Here is a 27,722-nt window from a genome sequence, read left to right as displayed (position 1 = left end):
AATGATCTCTCACACACACAGGGTTTTCTTCTACTCTGAAGCAAGAATGGTGGGGTTTTTTTTGCTAAAGCCTGGATTCCACTGAAACGTAGTTACATAAAACTTGTACAGGAAGCTGTGAATCACCTTTACAGATACATATCTACTTTCAAGAAACAGCATGCTCAACAGCATGTCAAGACACAAATTCTTAGCAATCGTGTAGCAGCACTCATATACAGGACAGAAGATTACAGCCATGTTAAAAAGAATATTATAATAAAAATAATAATTTACGAGATTAATAAAATCTAAAGTCATAAATGTAACTCTGTAGCTAACATCTTCTAAGTTATACTTAAGTATAGGTTTCACAAGGAAGAAAAAGTCTAATCTTCTGGCACATCAGCATACATATAATAAGTATAATTATATTTACAATGTTGTAAAGTTGATGTTGTGTGCTAACTTTTAAGGGTCCTTAAGGGGTCTTTAAGGACCCTGAAAAGAAAGCAAAGAAACAGGAGTTTGTTAAGAACTCGGGAAGAGCTGAAAAGGTAATCACAGATTTGGCTTTCCCCAATCGGTTAATCAGTGGCTCATTACTTTTTGCAAATCAACACCTCGACCGATATGAGAAAAAAAAAAAACTAATTTTAGAGAATAATCTCATAAATTTATGAGAATGAAGTAATTAATTTATGAGATTAATCTGATTATTGTGGTCAAGGCTTTTAAAAGATCTAAGAAATGTGAGATCATGTGTAAAATGATTTTGATGATGCGACACCTCTCCTGGGTGAAGTTGTTAAATCTTTCTGGACCATATTTTATTGGTTTTGCAATTTGAGGACTTTTCACTTAAGCAAGAGCTGGCTCTTCATGAGGCCAGGGCATGTTTCTAAGTGCTGAGGACAGCTCATTTAAGGGAAAATGCGTTTGTAGCACGAAGACTACCTTCCTGTAGCTTGCAACTTTGAAGATAATTTGCAAACACGTGCAAGCCTGAGCTAGAAGCCTTTCTTTCATGTTTAAAGTTATGACTCTGTCCTGCTTCAGGTTAAATATATGTTAAGGTAAGTTAAATCCTCTCACTCCATGTGTGTATAAGGTAAAATACAGGGCCAATGTGAAAACCTAGCTTGATGCTAACGTACAAAGGGGAACTGCATCTAGACTTTAGCACAAGCCACTTTAACTTCTACAGCAGAACTTAAACTTGCATCACTGAACACACAAACAAATGTACATTCATCTCTCAACCAGTAAAAATGTTAAAACTGATTATTCTAGAATCATAAAATAAAGTACATTATTTATCTCTTCCAAAAAGGATTTTAAATCCATAAGTGCCATGGCGGGTGTTAGCCAAACGCACTACCTGCATGCCCCAGAGGCCATGGTTCCTGAGGCACTGCTCAGTTTGACCTTACCCTCCTCGGCGAGGCTGTCAGTGATGGGGAAACCGTCTCAAAGGTTCGTGGTCTTCCTGTGATTGTGACGGCATGACCTAAAGGATAACTCAGCAGTTATTAAAGATGACAATCATGTTGCTCTGTGGTTTATGTTTGTTGAGCCGAGTCCTCTTGCAGATCTAGCTCTGTATATTTGCATTAGAAGTCAACCACCAGCAAATTTCTGGCTGCATGTTGCTGCCAAATGGAGAGCAATGATAACAACATGCTGAGGTTCATGGAGGATAACAAAACAGGGGGAGAGATAATAAACCAGGACATACCTCAACTTAGTTATAACCTAATACTACATGAAACGTGCATCGTCTTTTATTTGTTAAAACCTATTAAAATCTAGATCTCTGTTACAAGGGTGATCTGGCCAAGAGGTCAGCAGCACACGTCATAGTAAATGAAGAAGTGCAATGCAGTCATTAAAAGAACGATTAAAACAATACTTTAAAAATAAATAAAAATAAATAATAAATTACAGCCTGGGTGCTGGAAGTGAGTCAAAACATAAGTTTGGATAGGCAGGCGCTGGTCCATAGTTTCACGTCAGACCTTTAGGATGGAACAGAAGGCTCTGAGAAAGATGTTTGGACAGGGTAAGAGCAGTCCATACAGCATTCCATGCAAAAGGGTGCAGCAAAGCTTAACGCTTTTTCCCCATTTCAGTCCTGACATGAGGGACAAGTAGTTGAATGTTTTCTTGGGAGCACATGGCACAAAGGCTTTTGGATCTCTGGAGGAGCGTACATAAGAATAGAGGAACACAGCCAAGAGGAGCCTTGTAAGTTAGAGACAGCCAGTGAGTGCACCTGTGAGCTTTTAGAAAAGGCCTGACAGACAGGTAAAGAAACATGGCAGCAGAAACCTGGTCCTGAAACATATCTTTTTCAAAGCCTGCAGTGAAGAGGAAGGTTGGTGATGAGCACAGACAATTTCAGCAAAAGTGGGAAATGCAATATTTCTTTGTTGAGCACAGGGGGACCCTGACTTGTCTTATATGCACAGAGAAAGTTGCAGGGCACAACAAATACAATTTGAAACGTCATTACACAACTAGACATGCTGAGGAGCATGCAAAATACCAATCTTAAAACATGTCTACTGAGGCAACAAGGTTTCTTCAAGAAAGCAACCAAAGAGAATAATGCAGCAAGCAAGCTATGTGGTTAGTGAGATGATTGCTAAGGCAGGAAAGCCATTCACGGAGGGTGAATTTGTCAAAAAGTGCATATTACAGGCTGCAAGTAAAGTCTGTCCAGAAAAGAAAGGTCAGTTTAGCAACATCAGCCTTTCTGCCAACACCGTGGCAGATCGCATTTCTGACCTGTCAAGTGACATTTTTGATCATCTGTGTGAGAAAGCCAAATGTTTCAGTCGCTCTTGATGAGACCACAGACATCACCGACACTGTCCAGCTCGCGATCTATGTCCGTGGTGTTGATGACAATTTTGAAGTGATGGAGGAGTTGCTCACAGTACTTCCAATGCATGGCCAGACCACTGCTCAGGAGATATGTCACCAGCTGTGTGATGCCATTGAGAACGCCGGTTTGCCATGGAAGAGGTTTGTTGGAATAACTACTGATGGAGTACCATCAATGACAGGGAGGAAAAACGGACTGGTGGCGCTTGTTAAAAAAAAAAAAAAACTGGAAATGCATGAAATGCATCAACCAAATCCAGGGGCTTAAAGCACCGGGGGTTCTGTGCTTTTTTAGAGGAAATGGAGTCAGAATATGGGGATGTGCTCTACTTCACCGAGGTACGTTGGCTCAGCAGGGGAAACGTATTGAAGAGATTTTCTGAGCTGAGGGAAGAAGTGAAAGCCGTCATGGAGAAGGATGGGCGGCTGTTCCTGTGCTGAGTGATCCCAAATGGCTCATGGACTTGGCTTTTCCTGTTGATACCAAACATGAGCTGAATGTACTGAACAAGAAGTTACAAGGCCAGGGGCAACTTGTCAGTGCTGCATATGACAACATTAGAGCATTCTCCACAAAGCTTGTGTTATGGAAAGCCCAGCTCTCTCAGAAAAACCTCTGCCATTTCCCAACATGCAAGGCACTCATGGATGCAGGCACACCATTCAGTGATAAGAAGTATGTTGATGCCATTTTGAAGCTACAGGAGGAATTCGATCACAGAATTACAGACTTCAAGACGCACAGGGCCACATTTTTTTTTTTTATTTTTTATAATCTTGTCCTGTTCAGCGCCACGACAACAGAATTATGGTCTGGCTGCCGTATTGTGCAGAACACATTTACTTTTCCAAAGGCAGCCGTTAATGTAAGTCTCCCCTTGAGTTTTTTTTTTATTTTTTTTTATTATACTCTTTATTAGTATATAGTTAGTATATATATATATATATATATCCCGTATATTGCCGAGTTTGAAGATTATTGCTTGACCAGAGCAAGGTGATATCAGGAAAGAAACAGTGACAAAGGGAAAGAGTTAAGAGAAGAGACTAGACAGACAGGGAGAGAGAAATAACAAAACAACAGTAGAGAGCAACCATAAGAACTGAACAGATGACTACAGACAGGAGAAACAAACAACCAGCTGCTGAGGCTGAAAAGAGACAGTATCCTGAGGTCTTTGACATCATAATCACAAGAAGCACCTGTGGAGAGACTGGAGAAATAGTGAACAACAACGACAGCTGTAGAAAAATATGTATACGTATATAAAAATATACACAGACGCATGTACTCACCTACACATATACTCACCTTGGTGAGAGTGCAGAATATTGGGGGTTAGTTTTGATTTGGGTCAGGTGATCATGACAAGGTGTGATCATGCAAATGTGGCCCACAAATGTGACGCACACTGAGACAGCCCTCATCCCCGGGCATCCTGCAGCCACAACAGAGCACAGAGCCCAGACAGACCGCCAAGGAGACAGCAGCACGCCAACCTAGGAGGAGGCAAGGAGAGGGTACTACTACTACTAATAATAATAATAATTATTATTATTATTATTATTATTATTTTATTTACTTATTACTGATTGATCAAATGGTTTTCTTATTAATTTTTTATTTTCTTTCGATTTTTTCATCTTATTTTGTATTAAAAATATATAAAATAAAGCCTTTTGAAGAGATTAGAATTTTTAAGAGGTTTTTTTTGTGGAAAACCTGATGCGGCCCAGCCTCACCCCGACTCTGCCTCCAGCAGCCCCCAGGTAAATTGAGTTTGAGACCCCTGATCTACAGTGTTAAATGCCTTATTTAAATGAATAAAAGGTGCTACCCAGTATTTATCAAAATACTGCCCAAAGCCTGAATCAAATCATTTAAACTCTTTAGGTCAGCTGTGACTGCTGTGCTGCTTTCTGATTTCTGACTTAAATAAAGATAAAATATTATCAAAATCTACAAACTCCTCCAGTTGGTCACTGATTAGCCTTTTAAACACTTTGCCAGTATACAAAATTTAGAAATTGGCCTGTGATCATTCACCTGAGAAGGCTCACTCCTTTTTAGTGACTGGAGCACAGAAACAGACTTCCATGTATACAGAGTTCAAGTATTTGCTAATGCTTTCCTTATCTCACATAATCTGTAGTTGTGATGCAATTCCTGCCTCGCTCAGCAGAAACATGATCAAAACAACCTGTTTCACGCTTCCTTAGAGGTGAAGTATTAATAACCAGTTACCATTATCAGCAGATAGATGGGGAGCTGAGAAACATCAGGCACTGGTACAGGAAATTCATTCTGGTAAGATCTGGAAACTTCTAAAGTCTTCAGTATTTAAAGAAGTTAATATAACCACAAATGCAAATGAGTGAAAAAGTAAGCAGATATTGTTTATGATGGTGGTGATTTTTTTTCTTCTATCATGTATCTTATAGTGACAGGTGTGTGACTATAAAAACCAGTGCAGATATCAAATAAAGAAAAGACTTTCTTATTCTTAATCTCTTGTTCTTGACTTCAGGTTACACTCTGAAGAATGGGAGATTATAACACCACCTTCACCACAGGTGATCACAAAAACATCACTGGATATCAGCATTACATGAAAATTGAATTTATAAAGCATGTTTCAACATGCGTAATCATCTCTATTGGCTTTCCTTTGACGCTCCTGACCATCTATGCTCTTTACTCTCTGGTAAGTTTGTTTGACCTTATTGCTTTACTGTTTATGTCGTGTTTCTGTTGAACTGTGAATCCGTCTGTAGAAGATCTGGATCTGGGTTGGGGACTTGCTTCATTGTTTACTCAAACCTGAGTTGAGCTTGTGCACTTAAAGAAGACTTGTGCTTAAACTGCTAAATAAGAAAAGGAAGGAGAAAGTAAAACAAGTCAATTTTGTTTATTTACTCAATTTATTCATTCAAAAGATGATAATCTTTTACATTTTAGACTTGATTAATTCCATTTGAATTTTTGATTTTTCCATTGAACTTACCTTTGACTATTTTATTTAATTGATATGTAATGTCTTGATAGCTACTTTATAGTTGACATAAACGTCAAACTGTCATTCACAAGTCAGCACAAGTCACAAGTCATTCATTGTGCTCAAACATTAACCCTGAGCACTCTGAGACTCCCTTTGCTGTAAACAGAGTGTCAGTATGAAATCAGCTTTAAGCTGCTTGACCCGCTTTATTCAGGATAATAAATGTGAATCACTTCTAAAAACTCAGCTCCTTAAACTCAGTTGTTTCAGGAGAACCTCTGAACGTAAAGAAAAGTTCAGCTTTCAAAGACAGCTGTCACTAATTGACACTGCAGCCAAGTCTTAGGTAATATCCCATCCAATCCATTATTTTTTGTACAGCACATTTTACCAACACAAGGTCCCCAAAGTGCTGCACAGAGCAATAGCACTAATAAAAACAGACAACCAACAGCAATACAAAAGAAATGAATGATAAATACTAATATAGAAAAAAAAATCATTACTAAAAAATGAATTAAAAACATAATTAAAACAGATGAATAAAAATAAAAACAGTCAGAGGACCACACAATTTCATGCTGGGTTAAACACAAATGAATAAAAATGTGTTTTTAAATGAGACTTAAAAGCATCAACAGAGGGCGCCATTCTAATGTGTCGTGGAAGATTATTCCACACTTTGGGTCCGACAACAGAAAATTCCCAGTCGCCCCGACTTTTAAGCCTTTTTCTTAGGAACGACAAGCTGGATCTGGCTCTCAGACCTCAGCGAGCGTGCAGGGTTGTAAAGTGCAATGAGGTCTGAGATGTACGCGGGTGCCAGTCCATGCAGGGCCTTAAAAACAAACAATAAAATCTTAAAATCAACTCTAAAATGAACAGGGAGCCAGTGCAGTGAAGATAAAATCGGTGTGATGTGTTCTCTACGCCGTGTGCCGGTTAAAAGATGAGCAGCAGAATTTTGGACTAACTGTAAGCGTGCCAGGTTCGCTTGGCTAATACCCGTGTACAATGCATTACAGTAGTCAAGACGTGTAGAGATAAAAGCATGAATCACTCACTCCAAATCATTAAAAGACAAAACTGGTTTTAAACGAGATAAAAGCCGAAGATAAAAGATAAGATAAGATGATAAAAACTGGATTTAACCACGGCATTTATCTGCTTATCAAGTTTAAAATCTCCATCGACTATGACGCCAAGGCTGGTGGCTGTACATTTATGAAACTCTTGAAGAGAACACAAATCAGAATCGAAAACAAATGAAGAGTTGGGTTTAAAAATGACAATTTCTGTCTTAGATTCATTTAATTTTAAAAAATTCAGAGCCAACCAAACCTTGACGTCGTGCAAGCAGTTTAGTAGGGGTGCCAGGGGGCTGTTTTTCTTCAGCGGGACATATATTTGTGAGTCGTCTGCATAAAAATGGTACGACACACCATGTTTTTTAAAAATCTGTCCTAAAGGCAAAACGTATAAAGATACACAGATAAAAAAGAAGAGGTCAATGCCTCTGTGCCTGTCTCACAACAAAGATTTGCATTCACAACCCTATCGGTAAACAAGTAGGAAAACAAGGCCGTGGAGGCCGGTTTCAACATGGTGCCAAAGGCACGAAGAAGCACAAGGCTTTTTGTAATACATCATAAAATCAAACAGAACCGGACAATGATCAGAGAACACTGCGTCTTTGATTTCCACGTTATCCACATTAAAACCACAGGACAAAACCAAATCGAGCGTATGTCAGCGCTCCTTTCTATGTTAGGACCAGAACAGCTCCCTTATTTGTGAATGATATACAGATTTAAAGCTGCTGTTAGTCTTGATGTTTATTGTAAAACATGCCAGTGTGTCACAAACGTGACTTGAAGAGAAAAATCAAGAGTTTCATGAAAAACTCATACATGTCTGAAACTGAAATACATGTTAACAACTAATTTTCCAATTTTTCCTGCAGATACGAAAGGATCACGTTGCTCCAATCTACATCATCAACCTTCTCATCACAGACCTCCTGCAGCTCTGCTGTATGATTGTTTTTGAGTCAACGCCTACGGACACTGTTTTTTTTTTAATTGTGTATTTTATCTACAAATGTCTCCTCGTTACCAGTGTTGGCTTCATGGTGTGTGTCTCTCTGGAAAGGTAACTATCTGTCTAAGGCCAGGTCACACTGGCCATCCAGACTATGCTGTACTCAAACATGCCTGTGGTAGCACTGACCAAATGAACTGGACTTAAGGGTTGAAGCATGGTAAAGCATGGTATGGTTTGCCAGTGTGACAGCGCCCTAAAGTCTTAGTGTTTCCTGCTCCAGTGTCTGTATCGTCCAGCATTTCACAGTTTGTTCTTCTTATTTTTCAGATACTTGGTCATCGCCCACCCGCTGTGGTACAGATTCAGAAGAACCATCAAGATCTCTGTGGTGGTCTGTGTTGTGGTCTGGGTGGTACCCCCTGTCTTTTTCTTTGGTGTGCTTTCCTTGGTTAGTGGTTCAGTACGAAGGATGATCATCTCCTTTTTCTTCATCATTCCCTTCCCACTGTTTATCTTCTTCCTGGTTGGGACCCTTCGAGCTCTCTCTGCCTCTGTCTCAGTCTCCCCAGAGGAAAAACGACGAATTGTTGGAATTCTGGTTCTGGTGCTGCTTATTTACACGCTGCTGTTCCTGCCGAGCATCATTCTTTTGCTGCTACAGGAGGCTAGGTCAGGTGTTTTTTACAACCTGGTGGTTATACTTGTTAGGGTGAGTCCTCTTGCAGACCTGGCTCTGTACGTTTTCATCAGAAAATACATTGTCAGCAAGTTTGTAGCTGCTGTGTGCTGTTGTAAAATGGAGATCAGTGATAACGATGTACCAGCAGTGAATGTAGATGACATTTAGACGGAAAGTTTCATGGAGGCAGATGAAAGAAAAACAGCCTAAACTGTAGTTCAGTTCAGTTATAACTGAAGTGCTTTATATAGTGGTAGATATGCTAGTTTTGTCATTTATGTCATGTATTTATATTTCTTCTGTGCTCATTGTGTACTTGACAAAATGTATGAAATATAAGTTGTAACATAAAGTGAAGCCATATCATAAATCATTGTATCTGTAAGTTGAAGTTCTTGTTGACTTGGAGTTGACTTGACTTGGAGTTTGAGGAAACTTTGGAATAAGAAGCCTTATAAGTGACCTATTTACCAAAATAAAAAATGTAAAAAGTCTGCTTTTGTTTTACCCTCCTTCAGTGAGTCACATGACCAGCTGCAATGAACTCCTCACCAGTGTGTGACATCATCACCAACTGCTGCAGAGTGAAAAGTGAAATTGACAGAAGTTTTAGAAGCAACTTCTTGAGGGGACAATTTTTACCAAATCTCTCTAAAAATATGATGCTTTGTAGGAAAGTTCCATGTCATTTTTAAAGCTGTACCGCTTTTACTTTTCTGCGTAGACACCCCAATGCCAAAGCATGTGTGGAGCTGGAGGGTCCTGTCCCATTCATTCTAATAGGGGTAGCTGAGAGGGCTTCTTTGGGGTTCACCAACTTTGAGGGGTAGTCATCTGAAAACCCTTTCTGAAACAAAATCCCTGAGAAGTTTTGTATAGCACTCTGTCATCTCAGCAAATTTCAAGCAGATACCATCTGTGACTAAGGGGGGGGATCGCAGGCTGGGAACACTCGTAACTTGTATTTCTGCTTTTGCAACTTTTGCAGTTCCAGTGAATTCTCTTGCATTCAAGATGAGTTGGCCCATCATTTTCCACGGTACAGTAGGGTTGTGCGAATCATGAATGAATCGTTCAATACCCGAGAATCACTTTACTGACTCGAGAATCATGATTCTTCGCCCCAAATGACTCATTAACTGACTCAGTACAAAGCTCACAGTAGCCCAATCCCTCACTCACATCACAGAAGAATGGCTGGTACGTAGAATGGCTCAACTCACAGTGTATAGGGGTCATTAACTCACCCACAGTACATACGGATCACTAACTCACTCACAGTATGACTCAAAGCACATATGAGTCCCTCGCCAGCTGAAACGTACGTAGCATGGCTCGACTCTTAGCACATACGGGTCGCACTAACTCACTCACAGAATGACTGAAAGCACATACAGGTCACTCACACACCCCCTTCCTCCCCGTGAGTTATGAATCACTCAATAGCTTAATACGTTGCACGGCTCCACTCACAGCACATAATCTTACTCACCTCGGGCTGGCGCAGACACTTGAGTTCGCAAACTTTATTAACATGCAATGTCTCGCCATAACGCTGTATTATTATTAGTATTATTTGTGAGTTAGAAAAATAAAAGTTTCTTTAATATTTGTTGATCTTTCACTCTTTTTTTTCACATGGGAGTGTATTAATTTTCCTTTTCAGTCATCGCTGGTATGAATCTCTCTGAAATATAGATTTCTATGCACTTTCTGGGTAACTGACTCGAGTGACTCAAATGACTCAAAAACCCGATTCACTTTGGTGAGTGACTCATTTAAACTCAATACATTAAAAAGAATAGTTTCCCATCACTACGGTGCAGACATACACATAGCTTTAGAAACTTGCTTAATGGTTAAAATTCAACACCTCATTCACTCAGAATAGAATTTAAATTTTACTGATGTTTAAATTAAGAAAAGATCTGAAATTCAACTCAAAGTTAAACTTATGAAGCAAAATCATCAGTCTCAAACACTGTGAGGTGTTGGTTTACAGTTTTTCTCAATTGTTTTCACGTAAACACTGGACTGTCACATGATGACTACAACATGTAACCTGTGCACTAACCATCTGAACCGATTCTGCTGAACTACAAACAGAATTCCTCTTTACACTCAAACAGCAGGTTCGACAACACACTTTTTTTTTTCAAAACATGACACACAATTATCTGCATCTAGCTCAACTTAATGAAAAAAAAAAACTTTTTTTTTTTTCACAAAGAAAACACTGTCAAACCAAACTGAAGTAAAATGCCCTACTAAGCACACTGACTCATCACTAGGCGAACACATGTCACACAATTAGCCATCAGAGCTTTTACATAAAAGGGCAACGGGTGAGCTTTTTCTGTTTTGGAGAAATGGGCAACAACACCAGAAACAGGCAGAGCCAGAAAAGTGAGAGGAAGAGGAGGAGAATGACAATGAGGAAAGTTAACAACCGTAATCTCTGATGAGAGCCAAACCACTTTGGTGAGCCTGAGCTTGTGGCATCGTATTCGAGAAGACTTGAGACTGTAATTGAGCAGGGGCTGTGAATACTAATGTACATGTGATGTCCTAGATTTTTATTTTTTTTAAATTAGCAAAAATATTGTAAAATTCAAAAATCCTTAACAGTATTGACATGAAAATTCAGGAGAAAATTGGGAGAAATCACAAACTGGGAGTTCAGCAGGAGAATGGGATAAAAAGGGGGAGACCCCCACAGAAACTGAGAGTGTTGGCAGATAAGGGTTGACCTGATAAGTTATGTGGCCTGGCATCACACAGGTATCCAAATCATATAACGTTTTGTTATGTTCCAATTCATAAACTTTCTTGGGCAACTTTGAATTTTGGTTTACATGTTGCATTACCCCGTTTCATCTTCTCCATCTAGAGCTTTGTTTTTCATCCTGCAGCTCGACTTAATGAAAAAGTTGCTAAGTAAGTGTTGCACACTTTGAGTTAAAGGTAAACTCCAGTTTTTGGACACCTGGACCTTATTTATAGGTGTGTGCATGCTCATATACTCACTCAGACAAACATCGTGCAGCTCGGTGTCCTTCAGAAGTTATTTAGATCCAGCTGATTTTAGCCGCACTTAGCGGGGGCCACGGCAAGGGAGCTTCAGCGCGGGACATCATCTGCAGAATCGCTCATGTCTGCTATATTTTTTCATCCATCGCCAGTGTTATCATAAAGTCAGCTCGTCTACCGTCTTCAGGTGGTTCAGCTGACCCAGAGCTGACCTGGTAAACAAACGTTTGACGGTTGTCCTTACCGGTTTGAGCCTGAGTACACGGACGAGGAGCTCCATGAAAGAAGGATGCAGAGGGAGAGAGACGAAGAGCTGGCTTGAGAACAAGAAACAGGAGCACGTCCACGACTCAATGCAAACTGGTGGTGCGCTTGTGGACAGTGTTCGCCTATGGCAACAGTAGACGAGCTGACTTTATGATAAGTAAGGAGCATGCTTCTGTCTTGCATCAGGGTATAGCACTGAATGAAAGTATATGATTTACTCTTTTCTTTATATTTAGCGGCTAACTGGACAGGTAAATCATCACACAAATCCTGACAAGGGCATGCAAAGTCTTATTGTAACCAACACTGCACGTTTTAGCTTCTTTACAGATGTTTCAGACACAAGCTAATCTTAAACACTGTCACTCGGGCGGGATCTCTGACAGGACTCAGCTTCTGTGCTAAACTAGCATCGCTAATCACAATTTAACTCCTGTAAACACATACTTTTAGGAAATAAACGTCCAACTTTCCCTCTCTCAGTGACAACTACTTCAACTGTCTTATTCTGTCATCATCATTGTCCTGTCTGCTTACCTGAGGATACACATACAGAAATACACAGAAGTAAGGAGCATGCTTCTGTCCAATATCAGGATACAGCACTGAAGGAACGTATAGCTGTTACAGGGGCCTAGACATACGGACTCGCTGCAGTATGCTCCCTTTAGCTGTGAAAGTCTGTTATTGCAACTTTCAGGCTAACCATTGTTTTCTGCCTGTGTATGATATTGTCAAAGTACAAAAGCTATTTAAACAATGCAGTACATGAATTTAAAAGATATTACAAAAAAAATAATAATGGAAGTGTAAGCCACACTGTATATGAACACTGTTTATGTGAGGGGTGTCTTTTGTTGTACTCATAATAACCTCTATATACCCACATAAGGCATGTGTGGCTGTGTCAGACTGTAATTCTCAGCACCACCCTTGGTCTTCTTTCTTTACATTTTCTTCTGTATCCACCTGTTCTCATGATCCTCTGACAAGCACCACTGGGTGTGTGTAGTAATAATAATAATAATAATAATAATGCATTTTATTTAAAAGCGCCTTTCAGGACACTCAAAGACACTGAACAAGATTAAAAACTACCACAGTAAAATCAACAGTAAGAATAAAATCGACAATAATGACAAAAACGTACAATAGAAAAGCACAAACAGAGAAGGACCGGTGGGGAGAGGAGGTAAGTTAATGTCAAGAGACAAAGAGGTCAGGTTCCGGAGGTCTGGCGGAAGAGAGTTCCAGAGCTGGGGAGCAGAGCGACTGAAGGCCCTGCTCCCCATGGTGCTGAGGCAGGCAGAGGGCACAATGAGGTGGGTGGAGGAGGAGGATCTGAGGGAGCGGGCTGGAGTGTCAACGTTGAGGAGGTCAGACAGATATGGAGGGGTGAAGTTGTGGATGGCTTTGAAAGTATACAGAAGGATTTTGAATTCAATTCTATGCTTGACTGGTAGGCTAACCAGTGGAGCTGCTGAAGGATGGGGGTGATGTGATGGTGGGAGGGGGTTCTGGTGATAATACGGGCAGCTGAGTTTTGGACCAGTTGGATTTTATGGAGTGACTTGTGGGGAAGACTGAAGAGGAGAGAGTTACAGTAACCTGACCGGGAGGTGACGAGGCTGTGAACAAGAATGGAGGAGCTGTGAGGAGTAAGGGAGGGGTGAAGACAGTTGATAGTACGGAGGTGACAGTAAGCGGACCGCGGACGTGCTGACAAGGTAACAGCCGGTTGCATATGAGAAAAAACAGAGCTGCCAGTGCAGGCGGCTCCAGGACAGGGTTAGCAGCTTCTGTGATATATTTCCCTCTCCAAGTGTCCTTGAGTGCCGAAAAAGGTGCTTTTAAATGAATTGCTTTTTTTTTTTTTCCAACCAAGTATTATGACTGGACACCGGCCCTGCCAGAATGGAATCCAAAAGGCCAGTGTTTCTCAATCCTGGTCCTGGAGGACCCCTGCCCTGCATGTTTTAGATGTTACCCCACTCCAGCACACCTGATTCAAATGAATGGCTCGTTATCAGCCTCCAGCAGAGCTTGATGACGAGCTGATCATTTGAATCAGGTGTGTTGAAGTCGGGAACATAAAAAACATGCAGGGCAGGGGTACCCTGGAACCAGGATTGGGAAAAACTGCAATAGGCCCATCTGGAATTGTCTAGATCTTCTCAATTAGCCACTCAGGGCCTGCAGGCACCATAGTGTTAAGAAGATAAATAATCAAGTTAAAAAATAGAAAATAAAAAGATAAATATGCATTTAACTAATAGATTAAGATCGTACATCTTTATGAAAAATAAGATCTGAACTCATTTTGATAAATAGATAAATAAGTAAAGGCAAAACTCAGTTAAAAGCTAAACTAAAATGGTAAGTTTTAAAGGATAAATTTGGTTTATACAGCTTTTACATTGTTTATAGAATGAAGTAGAACAAAATACTCACCCAGAAGGCTTTCTTGATCCAAGCAGTGCTTCGGGAGATATTTAGATCCAAAATCGTGCAGCGGGCGTCCGTATAATGAGATCCATCGGGGCATAGACAGCACCGCTCCTAAAACCGCATTAATCGTCCAAAAACTTGTGTTTTTCACCGATATTCCTATAGGTCCGCTTCGGGTTACGGACGTCCGCTGCACGATTTTGGATCTAAATATCTCCCGAAGCACTGCTTGGATCAGGAAAACCTTCTGGGTGAGTATTTTGTTCTACTTCATTCTATAAACAATGTAAAAGCTGTATAAACCCAACTTATCCTTTAAGTTTGCTTTGAAATGTCGATTCATATGGTGGTTGTGTGTGTGTCATTGAAAACAAATTACCATCCTGAGGGGAACTGAGGGTTTTCATCATTGTGTGTTTGAATTGAGCTCTGAGATAATGAAGCACACTTTCAGAAAATGTGTTAACAATCCAGAAAAAAAACTGTATAAACCCTGAATCCTTTTTTTTCCTGTTGAATGGTTTGTTTCTCCAAATCCTGAAAAGTCTTTTACAGTTCAGATGAAACAGTGCTGCAAAGGGCCACTAGATGGCAGCAGCAGTGTTTATATTCAGAGCATGAGGGTTTAGAATGTGGTGCAACAGAGGGAAGTTGTCTAAAATACAATTTACCCTGCTCCAAATCAACTTCTCTCCTTGGATGGTTCAAGTGAGCAAACAAGTCACGGTCTGTGTCCAGAACAACACTGACAGCCAAACTGTTCATTTGTCTGTTCTGAAGCTCTGGTGCAGACTAATTCTACCCCTCCTGGCTCTCCGTGTGGTCTGCATGACTCTGACACAACATGTGACAGGACACATTCAGCTAATCCACCAGCTCAAGGTTCTTTAATCTGTGCTCTTTTACACAACATGCTTCACACTCGCGCATCTAAGCCAGTGTTTCCAAATCCTGGTTCCTGGAGGACCCCTGCCCTGCATGTTTTTTATGTTCCTGACTCCAACACACCTGATTCAAATGATCAGCTCGTCATCAAGCTCTGCTGGAGCCTGATAACGAGCCATTCATTTGAATCAGGTGTGCTGGAGTGGGGTAACATCTAAAACATGCTCCTGATCCTCCAGGACCACGATTGGGTAACACTGATCTAAGCCACCACTGATGACACGGATCCACAGGATGTTGTGTTTCTGTTTCCACAACACACATACAGATGCAGGAAAACACAGTTTTTCACCTTGGTAGACTTTTACAGATGTGTTTCTTTCTCCTCAGTGAATGATAAAATCTCACAGGCTGTGTTTGAATCCTCTGCAGACATCATCAGGCTCAGTGGCACCTCAGCAGCTCCTGTTTACTGTACAGAGAGCTCTCCCTTTAGCTGTGTGTACCCTCGCTCAGAGTCTGACTGTAATCTGTGTGCTCATGTGTCTAAGGGAGGGATGTTGCCAGGCAGAACAGAAGATTTAAACACTGCGAGTCATCATAAATCTCCCGCTGAAAGCCTGACGCTGGTGGTTAATGAGGCTGAAAGCACGTCTTAAAGTGTTGCTAATTCAGCAACACTGTACCGAGCTGAGTACAGAGTCACTAATTAAAGCTGACACCAATTACCCTCCTGTGTCATGGAGCTCTAACTCCACTGTCTCACACACACATAGATACACACACAGGTACACAGAGTGAGCTGCGGTGTTATCAGGAGGACAGTGGGCGTCAGTGAGCCTGTGTCTCCTGACTTCACTGCCGTTCATTAGAAGAAGAAGAAGCTGCTGGAACACAACCTCTAAGACCCCAGAACCAAACAGCTCCTAATGATACACAGCTGCTGAATAATGAGCCCTAATGAGAGCATGGATCATCAGCTCACTGCTCAGCACATACTCCACAGCTCCTCAGAGCGTGTTCAGAGGGTTTTAAAGCCTCTTTCTTCATAATCTGATGAAAAAAACGTCTAATTTCAGATTCACTTTGTGAGGGTTAAACAATCATATCTGTTGTTGTCAGAGTGGTGCTCACCCTGCAGTGTATTCAGTCTATGGGTGCGTCTCAAAGCTCCAAAGTTCCATCCTTCCTTCCTCCACTTGCGTCGTTCTCTTGCGTCTTAGTCCCTCCCACCAGAGATGATGGAGAGACGCAAGGAAATGAAGAGAGGAGAGAGGATGGAGGAGATTTGTTTTTGGAGGAATGGGATGTCCTCTCCTTCGGAGCGTCACATGAAGCGACGTGTTTCAGTGATGACAGCATCAGCTGATCACCTCTGGATCATCTGTCAGTCAGCTCTAACATCTGTTTGTGCGTCTGGGCTTGTGCGCTGTAATAACTCTGATCAAACAGCAACAGAGATTTGTCTGTTCCTTTAACCAGTTAAACACACACCATGAAGCAGCACGAAGAAAACCTGTTCTCTGTTTATTCTGTGTGCTGAAGCTCATGGATCACTTTTCTGGTAAAATGCATGAGATAATTTATGAACTATTTAGCCTTTATCTAGAGCCCATCTGATCGTGACCTCTGAAGCTTCAGAGTTCACGATCAGATAAGGTGGGTTATATTAATATATTAATATAACCCACCTTATTGTGTCTCAGGATGATATTATTGATCAGTCAGTTTTCTGTATTAATCCTCTGTTATATTGATTTGATGATGGTTGTGTTCAGTGTTTTGTGCTTTAAACTCACAGCGAACACTTTATTGCCAGATTTATGATCAGTTTCTGAACGATCCTCTGTACCTGTCCTCAGCTCGTCTTTTCTCTCATTAAACTCCGTTGTGTGTTTGTGAAGTTTCATGTAAAGTCTGAGCCGCTGCAGCGTCCAATCAGTGAGTGATATTCCATATGGGGGCGTGTCGTTCAGTGAAAAGACTTCAGCAAAGCCGGCCCTCGTGTCTCCTCGATCATAGCTCCTCTGATCAGTCTCCTCCATCCTCTCTCCTCTCTCCTCTGAGCACAATTATTGCTTTGGGACAGTCTTCAAAATGGCGACTGGGAAAGTACTTCCGGTGTCGTGGAGGAGATTGGACGGAGGAAGCACAAAGTTAACGCATTGAGACACACCCTATGTATAGTAAGGAGCTCTCAGTCATCTTACTCACAGCAGTCTCACTCTGATGACAGCATAAATGAGCCCATATTGCTCAGATGAGGAGCTCACAGCTTGCTCCCATTTGAACCTTGTTGCAGTTTGTTGACAGTGAGGTTTCAATCAACCCCTCATCCTGAAACAGCATGTTCAGCTAACATGTCTGTGATTGGCGAACTAGTTAGCGTTAAAAAGAGAGCGAGGCTGACGTCAACTGTCTCCATCCTGACATCAAGAGAAAAACTGCTGTTTGGCAGAGCAACATCACAGGACTCCATCACATCTGATGGCTCCACAACTTATGGCTCTGGGCTGTTTATTCTTCTCATCACTGGAGCCTCCACTTTTTCCAACTCTCGTTTCTTTACAAGAAAAAAAAAGTTTTAAAAATATTACATAAATTATTAAATATTGAAAATATTAAAGTAGTTTTTGTCTTTTTTCTAATCATGCCTTTCTCGTCTTTTTTTCTAATTTTCTTTTTATTAGTCATCCTTGGATTTTCCTCATTTTGAGTCTGTCATTCCTTTTTATGTCTCATTTGTTAGTCATTGACACCAAACTGTTTCTGTTTGCAGTGGTGTCCAGGATCCTATGTGTAACCATGGTGGTATTGTTTACACGAGAGATCAGTTGTTAGCACGTTAATGCAAACTGGTGCTAGGCCCGATGTTCCCTACAAGCTGAGGAGAAGGAGGATAAGATGATATGTTCGTGCTGCGGTGCGAACTACAAAGAGACAACCTCAACCTGTCTATCCATTGCTATCTCCTATAAGATGGACCAGCTAGCTGTGCTAACCCAGCACTAGAGGGAATACCAGAGGGCTGCGTAGCATCATGCTATTCACAGACATGGCTAGTGGAGCAAGCACTGGGCACCAACACCACATGGAAGGGATTCCACCTGCTGTTGGCAGACATGACAGTGAAAGGTGTGTGAGACTAAACGGAGAGTCCTGGGCTGGACCCTGTGGACCCTGTGGAGGTGGAGGCTGACAGGAGCTTGATGACCAAGCTGGCGTTGCTGATAACCGACATATCTTACCTTTATGATCTGCTTAATATGTATGTTTTTCACTACACATTTTATTTTTTCGCTGCTGTGACTCTGTAAATTTCCCCATCGTGAGAAAAATAAAGGAGTATCTTATCTTATCTTATCTTATCTTATCTTATCTTATCTTATCTTATCTTATCTTATCTTATCTTATCTTATCTTATCTTATCTTAACATATAGCTATCTGAGTGTCTTGGCCCTGCACTCAAAGTCCTTTTCATTCACAGGTGAACATGTATAACTTTGTAAGTGATGGCCAACATGCTGATTTATCGATGCACTGCCCTCCTCACTTCTTTAAGTAAACCCATGCTTCATTGTGTTGGAGGATTAACTGGCAAGCCTCAGTTTTCACCCTGGAGTTAGCCTGTGTGACCTGTGCTCATGGCCTTTGTGTATCATGCTGTGGCTGAGAAATAGTGACATGAGGACAGCCCTTAGCTCTGTGTGCTTAGACCAGCTTTACAACACTGGACAAAAAACAGCCATGGAGAAAAATGGAACAATGAACCGTTTTATCACCTGGATGAGAACAAACCAAACCAGCTACGTGAAAACACTCAGAGTGTGAGACTCAAAGGGTGCTTAGGGATCAGAGCAGATCCGGAGGGAGGACCTGGAGTGGCCTCACCCACCACTCTCCCCTGAGTCTTGTTACTGACCATAAGTGGATGCTGCTGATGGATCAAATTGTCAGATTGTCTCGAGATGGTAAAACTTAATGAGAATGAAAAAAATCTGGTGTTTGTTAAAAACTGAACTGAACAATAACAAATCAAAGGCTCTGAGAATGGACAGAAAAGAAAGAAGCCAATACTTAATGTATTTGTTATTCTGTATCACATCTCAGAGGAGCAGGATCTGTTTGTTCTGTCTGCTGAAGGCTTTCTAAACTGAAACAACCTTTCAATTTTTACAGCACACCAAGCCTGACCCTGGTGCAGTTTTAATCTTTGAAGGGAGGCCAGACCGGGCTGGCAGCAGCAGACTGAATTACAGATACTACAGCACCACCTCCGCAGAGACCTGTGGGCAGCTTCAGAGACAGAAACAACAGCAGTGATTCAATACTGAGATAGAATCGGCCGGACAACAGTAAACAAAGTGAAAACAGCATCCACCTTCAGATAAAGCACAAAGTATCCAGCGTGTGAAGAGAGGAGGGAGAGGTCAACAGCACAGAGATGAGGAGCTGCCAGAGACAGGGATCAGATTATTTCACCTCATTATGACAACTGATTTATTAACATCATTAAAGATTGTCTCAAACTGCTGTTTCAATAAACCAATAGCTATCAGAATCTCCTGTTTTAGTGTCAATTATCAATCAATCTTTATTTATATAGTGCCAAATAATAACAAGCGTCTCAAGACACTTTCAACGAACATTAAGAGGTCTAGACCAGAGACCTAACATCAATACAAGATAAGGAGTCTGATCTCATCTTAACCCTCCATGTGTACAGAGCTTTGCAGCATTTAGCAAGTTACAATGGAGAGGAACAACTTCCCTTTAAAAGGCAGAAACCTTGGACAGAGCCAGACTCGTGTTCATGGGCACCAGAAAGAGGTTGTAGGGGAAGGGTTCAAGGACACTGACAAAAAATGATATGACACTATGTTGTTAGTTTCTAATTAAAAACACACTATCACGCAAACACACACACACAGATAGACACAGTCCGTAGTTCGGCGTTGTGGCGATGGTTATGGTTAAACTTATGGGTCCACAGCAGCAGGCTGTTCACGGCACCCATCCATAGAAACCTTTGAGACAAACTCAGAGCCTTCCAGAGAGGTGTATAGTCAGTAACTGTAACAGGACATTAAGACTAGAAGTTAGACTGACAGATAGAGAGGGAAACAGGAGCCCTGTGTGTCAGTTCCCCCCCAGCAGTCTTAACCTATAGCAGCATAATAAAGAGCTGGTTCAGGCCTGATCCAGCTCTAACTGTAAGCTTTATCAGGAAAGTTTGAAGTCTACTCTTAAAGGTTCAGACTGTGGTACTATCAATGGTACGGATAGCCAAGCTGATGTGGTCCAAGGTGGTGGTCTGGTCAGATCCATAGAGTCCAACTGTTTATAACTGAAAACAGTAGACAGGCATGGTGGCGTGAGAGTTAATGTGGTTAAAGAAAAAAGAAGAAGTGAAGAGAGCAGACAGCTGGATGACAGAGGAAGTGACAACATGAGAGAAAACAGGCATGAAGTCAGCACTGACTGAAATACACTTTGATCTGTAACAGATAAAGTTATCAAGAATGAAAAGGAAAATTCACAAACACTCAGTGTGAGGGGAACTTATTTAGTTTATTTAGTTCTCACAGAGCAGGTGTGTCAGGTATGTCTTCGTTTAGAGCAGCTGCTCTGTCTGCTGTGTCTCATATTAGATACTTCCATCAGTACACTGAAACACACAGCATAGTCTATGTCCTTACTGGAGAAGTGCACAAAATCTTTTCAGGTAGTTTCATATCAAACACTTCTGCTTCACACTAGGAATAACAATCACATTTCACAACCAGCAGAGGGGGCCTTCCCCAGGCTTTGTTTGGTTAGAGGAGCCTGTTTGCTGTTTACTGCGTATTACTTGTCTTTCTGTCCCTCCCTTTCACTCTCTTGAGATTTCAGTGGTTATTCTTTTGGGATAACTTTTATCCTCACTCTGACACTCAGACACTTTCAGAGAGGAGCCAGCATCAGGTCCTGTGGTGTGTCAGATCTGAGCCCTGTTCTATGAAGCTGTTTTTTCTCTTGTTGAGGTAACTTTAGGGTTAACTCTGAATTTTCTGTCCTTTGACGCTGGTTCACGTAAATCACCACGGTAATTTATGCTGAATGGCTTACCTGCTCCAGAGCAGGTTGGGTTCTGGATCAAAGATCAACAAGTATAAAAGCCTCACCTCCTGACCAATTAGGTCTCTTGGAAATGGTCTTCAAACATCCTGTTCATGTTGGTGCATGGATCGTGGGAGGAGTGCTTAGGAAAGAAACAGTTTCTAGGGATAGACAAAAACCTTTTGAAGTCCCTGATGACATCCTGTCATCAACCAAAGAAAATAGCTGATATAGCATTATTTTGTGAATTTACACTTTAACAGAGTTGGCAATTTCTGCCAGTATTCCTTACAGGATTTTGTTTGCAATTGGTCAGATGCTGCAAACGTCACCCCTTTTATTTAAGTGCAGGCACATCAAGAGTAGAAACCCTGGGTTCACTTGCTGAGGTGATATCCAGCTTTGTAGTACAGCTGACTGCAAATGTCTTGTTAAATCAATCCAGGAAACAGAGAGATCCTGAATGAGTAAATCCCACCTTGTAGTACAGGTCCCTGTTCACCTTGTGTCACGTCAACAGAGATAATGTCTCTGTCATTGTTTTAACAGATCAGCAGGCTCATTGAGAGGAGGTATTTAACCTGGTATAGAGCAGACTTTGTTCAGACTGTCAGTTCAAAATAACCTCTTAAAGGTACAGAGTGTCAAAAATGGGATTTGTTTATTGTTAAATATTTAATCAGATACCTGAATAGAGCAGTCTTCTGCTCCAATAAGGAATCTAAAGTGACTCAGGTAGATGTTCCTGGTATCGTCCACTTGTCCAGTTTTATACCAACACAACGCCTAGTTTTACAAATAGTTTTGGGCACAGCAACCACTCACTCCTTCTTTTATCTTCCCCCTGGTTTGTTTGGTACAGCCACCGAACACTAAGACATCTAAATTACTGGTTAGTCTGTGCTGATCTGCAGAGACAGGGTGGTGTAAAGTGGATGTCTTGGTAGGAGGGGGCTCATTGCTCTGTAGATATAATAGTTTTAATATTCAGGTGATCACACACTAATTTAAAAAAGAGATTAAGTTTCTATGATATGTTTGTGTGTGTGTGTGTGTGTGTGTGTGTGTGTGTGTGTGTGTGTGTGTGTGTGTGTGTGTGTGTGTGTGTGTGTGTGTGTGTGTCTTAATGGTCGAATGACTGACTCCAGTTGAGGTCTTCTTACAGGTTGTATACATATATATGTATATACATACATACAGTGGCGTCATTAGGCCTAATTTGAGGGACTGAAGCCCCCCCTAGAACATCATCAAGCCCCCCTAAATGATTTGAGGTAATTTCAACGTACCACTTACACCCGCTGTGGTTTTCGCGGGAGATGTGAAATTGCGTTGATTATTCAGCAGGAACTTGAAAAAAACGAGTTGAGTCTTTTAAATAGCTTTTTCAAATGAACGGTGAGAACCGATTCACAGTTTTGAGTGAGAGGTTCGTTCTGAAATGTGAAGGTAATGTGTATTCAGTAATGGCTTGCAAACAAAGGGCTGACACAGAGCAGCGAATCAGTTCTTTTTGTTCACTGAAAAGCGCTGTTCAAAAGAGTCGACTCGTTCGAGAACGTCCCATCTCTCGCGAAAACCATCCCGGTACTAGGACAACAAAAGTTATGAAACAAAGCCTCTTTTTAGTAGTGGAAGGAGATAACACTTTGATAGTAGAAGCTAGCTTAACTAATGAGGTAAAAACAACTCACAAAGGGAACACAAGACCGTTTGGAGTGCTGGAGAGTTTATCTGATGAGGCAGAGACAGGCTAAACTTTCATATTGACTCCCAGCGTTTGAGCCAAGCTTGGAGCGGTGGGCAGGCTTTATCCGTCTCTTCTTCCTTGTTACTGGACGGACAGTCAAAAGGATGAAGGCTATGTTCTTGTCATGGACTCAGGAGTAAAGCAAGACACAAGAAGTCTTTATTTAAGCCATCAATATAGAATGGATATCAGGGAGTTTTTTCAAAAAGAAAGTATTTATCACTGATGGTAGTTAACAATTGACTCCAGCCCCCTGCTAACAGTAGTTTATGATTATTTATTATTATCATCATATCATTGTGATGAATATAACAATAATAATACATTAACAATAATCACTCTGCCATCCCTATTGATCTGTAGGAGTCAGGGCAGAGGAGCACAGGGAATGAGAGGGGAGAGACCTCCCCTGGAAAGGTGAGTCTAAAGATAGAGTCATTTGTCTGTAGGACACTGAAAATAAATAAAATAAAATTTGAATAAGTAATATGGTAAAAATGAGGTAGCCTAACTCGGTGGGTAAGAAAAACAGCTAAAGCAGAGCAGGTCATAAAATTAGAAGTAATACATCTGTTCTAAAAAGGAGAAATGACACAGGTTAAGAGGATTTAAATAAATAAAATGATACAATAAATTATACAAAGTAAAATTAGCTTAAAATGTAGGTCTTGAGTTTACTTTTAAAAATATGAACAGTAGGAGCTACCCTCAGGTCTTGAGGTAGGCTGTTCCACAGATGGGGGACATAATAATAGTAAGATGCTTCCCCAAGTGTTTTAGTTCTAACTTCAGGTACCATTAAAGACGACTACCTGATGACCTGAGAGCCCTGCTTGGCTCAAATGATAAAAGCAAATCTGATAAATATAAAGGAGCAAGACCTTTAAGAGATTTTTTAGACTAATAAAAGAACCTTAAAATCTATTCTAAATCTTTTCTAGTTAATTATGTGCCAAAATTTTATCAATCTGACTTCAAAATACAAAACTATCATTGTGGTGTCTGTGAAAGTCACGGCATTAGCCTCTATGTTGAGCAGTTATTAACTCTATTTGTTGTGTTTCGTTTGTTACACATTTGATCATTTGCAGCTCCTGGGGCTGAAGCCCCCCCTGTCCCTAAATTCTAGTGACGCCCCTGCATACATACATATACAATAATGCATGGCCATCAAATAATTCACCTTGAAGGTAGGGTAGACCATATTATTTCAACCATTTCTGTCATAGTGAATAGCAAGAAGCACCTTTAATAATCGGTTTTGTTTTGATGAAGAGCTGTGATGTTGCGCCTTGATCATGACAGTAGTCCACTATGGATGAGAACGAGCAGACTAACACCTTTCAGCAGCATTTCCACTTTGGCAAAAGCTGAATGAGTTGAAGGGCCTGTAAAGGGACGCCATGGTTGCTGAATGTCTGCTTGACAGGTAGTCTTGTGACTTTATTTGTCTTTGTTTGATTTATTCATCGGGTAGCTAGCAATGCTAATGCTAGCAGGCCAATGTCCACTGTGTTAACATAGACCTTTTGTACCAACATTCTCCACAGAAAAATAGATTTCCCAAAGAAAACATGAAATAAAGTTTCTTAACCATAAAAAATAAGCGTGTCACACTTTAAAAGTTCAAGCTGAAGCACAGATAAAGAAATGGAAGAGACAAGTGGAGCCCACTAAAACCTAAAGATACATCTAAATAAAAGAAGTTTGTTTACATAGCCTCATCTTCACAAAAGGTCTGGGTGATCCATTCCCATGGATTTCACAAAAATAAATATAAATTATGTTGCAACAACTCCGAGTGCAGTTGAATTACCTGGGAAATCAAAGCAGAGGTAGCATGATTCCAGTTTGTGCTGTTAACTCATCTTTTTTTTTTTTAAGTTAACAAAATGCAAAAACAGGAATTTACTTTTTATTTAAAATTTAAAATGTGTTTAACCCACCAATGAGTCACACCTTTGGAGAGGAATGGCCTTCGCTGTCTGGGTGATTTATACTCTAACATTATCTTTGCCCGTTTCAACCATTTACATTCTGCATTCAATTTTAAATCGCCCAGACTTCTTTTTCAATATTTTCAGCTCCAAGACCGTGCACTGCCTCACCAGCATTCCCTCTAGTTATAAACCCCAGTGAAAGTGATCTGGCACTCAAGGCAAAAGCTGGAGGCTTTCAGTTTTACAGAGACAGATCTATCTGTGTACCTGTTAGACTATTATTGAAGCTTTAAGTTTGGACACACATCAAAGCTTCGACCAAATGTGTCTGTCAACATCTTTATTCACATTAAGAGACAAATGGTGTCTGAACGCTTAAGAAACTGCAGATTAACGTCAAATAGTACGTTCTGATTCATGGTTCATTTGACTGTAGAAACTCTCAGCGGAGCGTCTTGAGGGGCAGTGTGAAGTCCAGCAGAGACTCAGTCCTGGTGGTCAATGACATTACTGCAGCAAAGGACCTTCTTTCTTACCCAGCGCCAGAAACGAGTGAAGACGTTTTCTTTCTTTATGGTCTTACTCAGCTTCACATCTTCCAGGTCTGTGTCACCTGAAAGACCCAGGCACAGTTAGAGGTTAGCTTCAATGCTACAGCGAATGATCGTTTACACCGAGTCATCAGTTGCTATTCATCATCCATTCCTTGACAAAGAATGACTGCTTACCTGAAGCACTGCTCTCCTCAGAGGACAGGGCAGGACTAAGTTGTCCTGTGAGGCGATGGAAGTTGTCCTCAGTGTCCTCGTCTAACTCCAGGGAGCTTTCAGGGGGGGCAGGTTGGACCAGGATGGTCTGAACACACCGCTGAGGGGGCTCATAAAGCTCAGTGGTGTGTGAGCTGTGAAAGTAAGACACATGGGGGGTTTTCAGCACCTGTTCATCAGATGGTGTTAAATCTGTGCCACAAAGAAAAAGTCTAAAGAGATTCCCAGTCCATCTGCAAGAATATCTGCAGGACAATATCAGAATTAAAAAATGAGGAGAGCAAAGAAAATCTACCCACCAGCTCAGCTCCACGTTCTCCACTTGAGACAGGCCTCAGACAATCTGTGCAGGGTGGACTGAAGTCAGACTGGGACCTGATGGCTGTGGTTCCTGGTCTGGCTGTCTTAGTAGTTCTTCTGCCTGGCTCTTTTCAGTGTTCTCACTACAAGAAGGTCAGATATTTTTTAGAAACCACTTCATTCACACAACAAACATGGTCAAAATATAACTGAGCTGGTTCAGAGACTTACCTTCAGCTCCCACTGGCCGGTTTCTCTTTTGTTTAAGAACAGGATGGAGTACATCCTTGCTTCAAGAACATGGTCTGGAGGAAACCCAAGGATCTCCACCATGTTACGTACCTGCAGGGAGACACATCAACAGAGGGGAAAAGAGTCAGAAATTTCTATGACCATCACTTTAAAAAACACCTCACATATTTGGATCTCTAGTTTTGTTTCTGTCACACTTTTGCTCAGAATCAAAGCCGTGTTTCTGAAGCTTCCATGAAGAACAATTGCATCTTGCTGGTGTTTCCATTACAACTATAATTACCGGCAGTAACCATGGATATCCACGGTGTTTTGATGGAGGAGGGCAGACGAACGAAGGAAGCAGGCGTTGAAATATTGTAACGTTGGTCCAATCAAGGGTCTTCTGGGAGAGGATGGTGGCTGACGAGGTAAAGAAGGTGCATCTGTTGTTCAAGTCCGGTGATGTGTGTTTGTGAAAAAGGTGTTTCCATTTCACTGTTGAGATAAACTTAAATATCCAAACTTGAGAGTGTGTATTTGAGAGGTTTCCTTCATCATTTTTTTTATTGTGATATTTAAGTTTTGCACATTCCCAGGTGTAACGGAGACACAGATGATGTCAGGGTTAACTGTTTAAGGAGACTGAGCCACTGGACTGTAGTTAAGCCTCAAGTATTTAAAAACACAGGCCAAAGGCTTCTAGAGCCTGTTTGTGACTTAACTGTAAAGCTGGGAGTGATGTGGTTGAAACAAAAGAGCAGAGCCACAAGGTATCACACAGTCACCCTTTTCTCTCCTTTTCTAACATGCTGTATATTTCTTCATATTTCTCTTTATTTCTTCTATACAATAAATACTTTATAGATTGGTTTCATAACAGAAATGAAGAGTTTGAATATGTCTCTGTATGAGTCACTGTGTTGTCCTACGTCTTCGAATGCATCATTCCTGGAGGTGGGAGCTTCGTTGTCTTTAAGACATCATTGTTTTCTAGAAAAGCAGCTTCAGGCAACCCGATGCAACGGACATGCTGGAAGTCTCAGCAGGCCCAACAGACAACACACTTTGGATTGTTGGTTTGGAACCACTTTGTTCTTTTTTAAGACTCATCTTATTTTTGATAAATTCTGAACTTTGACAACACTTGGGCTCGCCACTACCCTCAATACCACCAGCCAGCCTGTCACCAGACTCCAGAGCCCAGATGAGCTCATCTTGTGTATTTCTCGGTAATGAAATTGGTCCCTAATACTGGTCCGTCCCTCTTCACACACTGTACATCTTTGGGCTAGCTTCCCAGGTTTATGTGTTTCCTTAAACTTTATCTAACCTGTAACAATATACTAAGTGAAAAACAGATATGTGGATCTGATTATTGATTTGCTTTGAATCTAAACTGATAGAATTGAGTT

General features: G+C 41.1%; 1 protein-coding gene across 1 annotated transcript; it reads left to right on the top strand.

Moving 5' to 3' along the window:
- Window positions 1-5,411: 5,411 nt before the first annotated feature.
- On the top strand, window positions 5,412-8,757 carry LOC141807866 (G-protein coupled receptor 4-like). Its single transcript, XM_074694080.1, has 3 exons — window positions 5,412-5,573; window positions 7,831-8,018; window positions 8,238-8,757. The coding sequence occupies exons 1-3, from the start codon at window positions 5,412-5,414 to the stop codon at window positions 8,755-8,757; spliced, it is 870 nt and encodes a 289-aa protein (XP_074550181.1).
- The last annotated feature ends 18,965 nt before the right edge of the window (window positions 8,758-27,722 follow it).

The sequence above is a fragment of the Halichoeres trimaculatus genome, unplaced genomic scaffold (genome assembly GCF_033239565.1).
Source record: "Halichoeres trimaculatus isolate MK-OKI-2021-1 unplaced genomic scaffold, fHalTri1.1 fHalTri1_scaffold_18, whole genome shotgun sequence".
Lineage (NCBI taxonomy): Eukaryota > Metazoa > Chordata > Actinopteri > Labriformes > Labridae > Halichoeres > Halichoeres trimaculatus.
The sequence above is the reverse complement of the archived record's forward strand: the minus strand, read 5'-3'. Positions and strand labels throughout refer to the sequence as shown.